Raw genomic sequence first — 6,010 nt, 5'->3', positions numbered from 1 at the left:
GATGTCCCACAGGTGAGCAGTATCTTCCTTCTTCGTGGTGTATTATAGCGTGTCTGTGCATATTCATTCTGCCTTGAAGTTTTGGGCTGGTTTCCCCAATGTAGCAACCTTGGTCACATTTATTGCACTGAATCATATAAACCACATTCCTGGATGTGCAGCTGTATGATCCTTTAACATTGACTGTTCCATTGTTGTGACTGGCTGTGGGATCTTGGCATATATGTTTGCAGTGTTTGCAGCGTTTTTGTTGCACGGTTTTGTGCCATTATCAGTGTCTTTAAGTTCGTTATGAAGTTTTCTGCTGACTAATTTCTGTTGGAGGTTTGGTGGTTGCCGGAACGCAAGAATGGGAGGTTAGGGGAAGATTGCACGTTGAAACTCTGCAAACATATATGCCAAGATCACAGAGCCAGTCACAACCATGGAACACCCAATGTTAAAGGGTCATACAGCTGCACATCCAGGAATGTGGTATATATGATTCAGGGCAACAAATGTGACCAAGGTTGCTACATTGGGGAAACCAGCACTCAGACTGTCACAGACAAATAGATCATGACACGGTGTAATATGTAATGTGTTGTTGTTCATCTGAGGTTGTATTTTCCTAATTTTTAGACCTGCTAAGGAACAGATGATTGTTATTATGTCCTGATATGTAAAACCATAGAATTCAAAGAGGGTGTACTTTCTTTTTCACACAACTGTGTGTGTGTGTGTGTGTTATACCACATGATGTCACACCCACATGTGTATATATAGCCGTATACCATTGCAGGTTACTCCGTCGTGGTCCAGCTCATATCCCTGGTTACAGCGGCAGAGGAACGTCCCGTAGGTGTTATAACACCGCTGCTGGCAGGGGGTCCCCATGGAGCACTCATTAACATCTGCAGGGTAAGGCACAGGCTTAGACAGGGCCGCCATCTTTTATTATCCCGGACATTGTATAAACATCAACCCCATTCAGTGGCACACTGCCCGGGATGTGTGAAGAGAAGCAGGAAAGAGAATATACCTCCCGCAAAACAAACACGCCCTTTCCCAGGCGGGCGGTGAGCGGGTAATCTCTCCCACGCGCAGCCTCTCCCCCTCTTACCACGCAGGAGCGGTTGTTTGATGCCAGCTGGAATCCCGGCTCACACTGGCAGGTGAAGGAGCCGGGGTAGTTAACGCAACGATGCTGGCAGTACCGGTATCTGCACTCATCTATGTCTGTGAGAGGGGAGGGGAGAGAGGTGTGAGAGAGAGGTGGGGGGGAGAGAGGTGGGGGGAGAGAGGTGGGGGTGCGGGTGGAAGAGAGGAGGGGTGGGAGAGAGGAGAGGTGGTGGGGGAGGTGGGAGAGAGGAGAGGTGTGAGAGAGACGGGGGGAAGGGAGGTGTGAAAGAGAGGGGGGGGAGAGGAGAGGTGGGAGGGAGGGGTGGGAGAGGTGGGAGGGGAGAGGTGGGGGGGGGAGAGGTGGGGTGGGAGGGGAGAGGTGGGGGGGAGAGGAGAGGTGTGGGGGGGGAGAGGAGAGGTGGGGAAGGAGAGGTGGGGTGGGGGGGGAGAGGAGAGGTGGGAGGGGAGAGGAGAGATGGGGGAGGAGAGAGGAGAGGTGGGGGGAGAGAGGAGAGGTGGGGGGGAGAGAGGAGAGGTGGGGGGTGGGAGAGGGGAAAGGTGGGGGGTGGGAGAGGGAGAGGTGGGGGGGTGGGAGAGGGGAGAGGTGGGGGGGGGGAGAGGGGAGAGGTGGGGGGGGTGGGAGAGGGGAGAGGTGGGGGGGGGTGGGAGAGGGGAGAGGTTGGGGGTGGGAGAGGGGAGAGGTGTGAGAGAGCGATGGGGGGAGAGGAGTGGTGGGACGGGAGAGGTGGGACGGGAGAGGAGATGTGGGGGGGAGAGAGGAGATGTGGGGGGGGTGGGAGAGGGGAGAGGTGGGGGGGTGGGAGAGGGGAGAGGTGTGAGAGATAGGTGGGGGGACAGAGGGGGGGTGGTGGGGGGACAGAGGGGGGGTGGTGGGGGGAGAGAGGGGGGGTGTTGGGGGAGAGAGGGGGGTGGGGGGGGAGAGAGGAGAGGTGGGGGAGAGAGGGGGGGTGGGGGGGGAGAGAGGAGAGGTGGGGGGGAGAGAGGGGGGTGGATAAGAGAGAGTGGGGGTGGGGGGGGGGGGGAGAGGAGAGGTGTACCAGAGACTGGGGGGGGGGGAAGGGAGGTGTGAGAGAGAGGTGGGGGGGATAGGTGTGGGAGAGAGGAGAGGTGTGAGAGAGACGGGGAAGGGAGGTGTGAGAGAGACGGGGGAAGGGAGGTGTGAGGGAGAGGGTAGGGAGAGAGGACAGGTGTGAGAGAGAGGTGGGGGAGAGAGATAGGTGTTGGAGAGAGGAAAGGTGTGAGAGAGAGAGGAGGAGGGAGAGAGGAGAGGTGTGGGGGGGGGGAGAGGTGTGGGGCAGGGAGAAGGGGGGGGGAGAGGTGTGGGGCAGGGAGAAGGGGGGAGAGGTGTGGGGGGGAGAGGGGGGGAGCGGTGTGGTGAGAGGTGTGGGGGGAGAGAGGGGTGGGGGGGGGGAGAGAGGGGTGGGGAGGGAGAGGGGGGAGGGAGACGTGGTGGAGAGGTGTGGGGGGGAGAGAGAGTGGTGTGGGGGAGAGAGTGGTGTGGGGTGGGGGAGAGAGTGGTGTGGGGGTGGGGGAGAGGAGAGGTGTGAGAGCAGTGGGGGGAGAGACAGGGGTGGGGGGGGGAGAGGAGAGGTGGGGGGGGAGAGGAGAGGTGGAGGGGAGAGGTGGGGGGGAGAGAGGAGATGTGGGGGGGAGAGAAGAGATGTGGGGGGGTGGGAGAGGGGAGAGATGGGGGGGTGAGAGAGGGGAGAGGTTGGGGGGTGGGAGAGGGGAGAGGTGGGGGGGATGGAGAGAGGAGAGGTGTGAGAGAGAGGTGGGGGGAAGAGGGGGGTGGTGGGGGGGGGGAGAGGGAGACGTGGGGGAGAGGTGTGAGTGGGTGAGAGAGTGGTTGGGGGTGGGGGAGAAGTGGTGTGGGGATGGGGGAGAGAGTGGTGTGGGGATGGGGGAGAGAGTGGTGTGGGGGTGGGGGGAGAGTGGTGTGGGGGGGAAGAGTGGTGTGGGGGGGGAAGAGTGGTGTGGGGGGGGGAAAGGTGGTGTGGGGGGGGGAAGAGTGGTGTGGGGGGGGAAGAGTGGTGTGGGGGGGGGAAAGAGTGGTGTGGGGGAGGAAAGAGTGTGTGGGGGGGGAAGAGTGGTGTGGGGGGGGGGGAAAGAGTGGTGGTGGGGGGGGGGGAAGAGTGATGTGGGGGGGGGGGGAAAGAGTGATGTGGGGGGGGGGAAAGAGTGGTGGGGGGGAGAGAGTGGTGGGGGGGGGGAGGTGGTGGGGGGGGAGAGAGTGGTGGGGGGGGGGAGAGAGTGGTGGGGGGGGGGAGAGAGTGGTGGGGGGGGGAGAGTGGTGGGGGGGGGTGAGAGTGGTGGGGGGGTGAGGTGGTGGGGGGGGAGTGAGTGGTGGGGGGGGAGTGAGTGGTAGGGGGGGGAGAGAGGTGCATGGGGGGAGGGAGAGGTGGGTGTGGGGGGGGAAGGAGAGGTGGGGTGGGAGGGGAGAGGTGGGGGGGAGAGGAGAGGGTGGGAGGGGAGAGGAAAGATGGGGGAGGAGAGAGGAGAGGTGGGGGGGAAGAGGTGCGTGGGGGGGAGAGAGAGTTGCGTGGGGGGGGGAGAGTGTAGGGGGGGAGAAAGACGCGTGGGGGGGGAGGAGAGAGATGTGTGGGGGGGAGGAGAGAGATGTGTGGGGGGGGAGGAGAGATGGGGGAGAGAGAGAGGGTGTGAGAAAGAGAGGTGTGGGGGGGGTGAGAGAGAGGGGGGGTGTGTGGGGGGGAGAGAGGTGGGGGGGGGAAGGAGAGTGGGGGGGGGAGAGAGGTGGGGGGGGGAGTGAGAGGTGTGGGGGGGGGGAGAGAGAGGTGGGGGGGGGAGAGAGAGGTGGGGGGGGGGAGAGAGAGGGTTGTGGGGGGGGAGAGAGAGGTGTGGGGGGTGAGAGAGGTGTGGTGGGGGGGGGGAGAGAGGTGTGGGGGGGGGGGAGAGAGGTGTGGGGGGGGGAGAGAGAGGTGTGGGGGGGGAGAGAGGTGTGGGGGGGAGAGAGAGGTGTGGGGGGGGGAGAGAGGTGTGGGGGGTAGAGTGGTGTGGGGGGGGGAGAGTTGGTGTGGGGGTGGGGGGAGTGAGTGGTGTGGGGGGTGGGGGGTGGAGGGGTGTGGGGGGGGGGGGAGGAGAGGTGGTGTGGGGTGGGGGGGAGGAGTGGTGTGGGGGTGGGGGAGTGAGTGGTGTGGGGGTGGGGGGAGAGAGTGGTGTGGGGGTGGGGGGGGGAGTTGTGTGGGGGTGGGGAGAGAGTGGTGTGGGGGGGGAAAGAGTGGTGTGGGGGGGGGAAGAGTGGTGTGGGGGGGGGAAGAGTGGTGTGGGGGGGGGAAGAGTGGTGTGGGGGGGGGAGAGAGTGGTGGGGGGGGAGAGAGGTGTGTGGGGGAGGGAGAGGTGGGTGTGGGGGGAGGGAGAGGTGGGTGTGGGGGGGGAAGGAGAGGTGGGTGTGGGGGGGAAGGAGAGGTGGGTGTGGAGGGGAGGGAGAGGTGGGTGTGGGGGGGAGGGAGAGGTGGGTGTGGGGGGGAGGGAGAGGTGTGTGTGGGGGGGAGAGGTGTGTGGGGGGGGGAGGGAGAGGTGTGGGGGGGGAGGGAGAGGTGTGTGTGGGGGAGAGGGAGAGGTGTGGGGGGGAGCGGTGGGGGGGAGGGAGAGGTGTGTGGGGGGAGAGAGGTTCGTGGCTGGGGGAGAGAGGTGTGGGTGGGGGGGGGGGAGAGAGGTGTGGGTGGGGGGAGGAGAGGTGCAGGGGTAGAGAGGTGTGTGGGGTGGAGAGAGGTGCGGGGGAAAGAGGTGGGGGGAGGGAGAGGTGTGTGGGGGGGGGGAGAGGTGTGTGGGGGGAGAGAGGTTCGTGGGGGGGGGAGAGAGGTGTGGAGGGGGGGGAGGAGAGGTGCGGGGGTAGAGAGGTGTGTGGGGTGGAGAGAGGTGCGGGGGGAAAGAGGTGTGGGGGGCGAGAGAGGTGCGTGGGGGGCGAGAGGTGCGTGGGGGGGCGAGGAGAGGTGCGTGGGGGGGGGGCGAGAGAGGTGCGTGGGGGGCAAGAGAGGTGAGTGGGGGGTGAGAGAGAGGTGTGTGTGTGGGGGGAGAGAGAGGTGTGTGGGGGGGAGAGAGGTGCATGGGAGGGATAGAGAGGTGCGTGGGGGGATAGAGAGGTGCGTGGGGGGGGAGAGAGAGTTGCGTGGGGTGGGGGAGAGACGTGTAGGGGAGAGAAAGACGCGTGGGGGGGAGGAGAGAGATGTGTGGGGGGGAGGAGAGAGATGTGTGGGGGGGGGGAGAGATGGGGGGAGAGAGATGTGTGGGGGGGAGGAGGGAGATGTGTGGGGGGGGAGAGATGGGGCGAGAGAGAGGTGTGGGAGAGAGAGAGGTGTGAGAAAGAGAGGTGTGGGGGGGTGAGAGAGAGGTGTGAGAGAGAGGTGTGTGGGGGGGGAGAGAGGTGTGGGGGGGGGGAGAGAGGTGTGGGGGGGGAGAGAGGTGGGGGGGAGAGAGGTGGGGGGGGAGAGAGGTGGGGGGGGAGAAAGGTGGGGGGAGAGAGAGGTGTGGGGGGGGGGGAGAGAGAGGTGTGGGGGGGGGGAGAGAGAGGTGTGGGGGGGAGAGAGAGGTGTGGGGGGGGAGAGAGAGGTGTGGGGGGAGGAGAGAGAGGTGTGGGGGGGAGAGAGAGGTGTGGGGGGAGGAGAGAGAGGTGTGGGGGGAGGAGAGAGAGGTGTGGGGGGGGAGAGAGGTGTGGGGGGGAGAGAGGTGTGGGGGGGGAGAGAGGGGTGTAGGGGGGGAGAGAGGTGTGGGGGGGGAGAGAGGTGTGGGGGGGGAGAGAGGTGTGGGGGGGGAGAGAGGTGTGGGAGGGGGAGTGGTGTGGGAGTGGGAGAGGAGAAGTGGGGAGGGAGAGGTGAGGGGGCGAGAGAGGGCAGAGAGGAGAGGTATGATGAGAGAGATGGGGGGAGAGGGG

General features: G+C 64.8%; 1 protein-coding gene across 1 annotated transcript in view; it reads right to left on the bottom strand.

Annotated features, from left to right (window-relative positions):
- Positions 1 to 726: 726 nt before the first annotated feature.
- LOC142477072 (EGF-containing fibulin-like extracellular matrix protein 2) overlaps positions 727 to 6,010 on the bottom strand; it is a 23,806-nt gene continuing 18,522 nt past the window's right edge. The window contains exons 6-7 of the mRNA XM_075582126.1: positions 1,103 to 1,218; positions 727 to 894 (exon numbers count right to left, since the gene is read on the bottom strand). Coding sequence (XP_075438241.1) covers positions 742 to 894; positions 1,103 to 1,218 — 269 coding nt within the window. The 3' untranslated portion in view covers positions 727 to 741. The remainder of the gene's footprint in view (positions 895 to 1,102; positions 1,219 to 6,010) is intronic.

The sequence above is a fragment of the Ascaphus truei genome, unplaced genomic scaffold, assembly GCF_040206685.1.
Source record: "Ascaphus truei isolate aAscTru1 unplaced genomic scaffold, aAscTru1.hap1 HAP1_SCAFFOLD_1915, whole genome shotgun sequence".
Lineage (NCBI taxonomy): Eukaryota > Metazoa > Chordata > Amphibia > Anura > Ascaphidae > Ascaphus > Ascaphus truei.
This window is presented reverse-complemented; position numbering and strand designations above follow the sequence as displayed.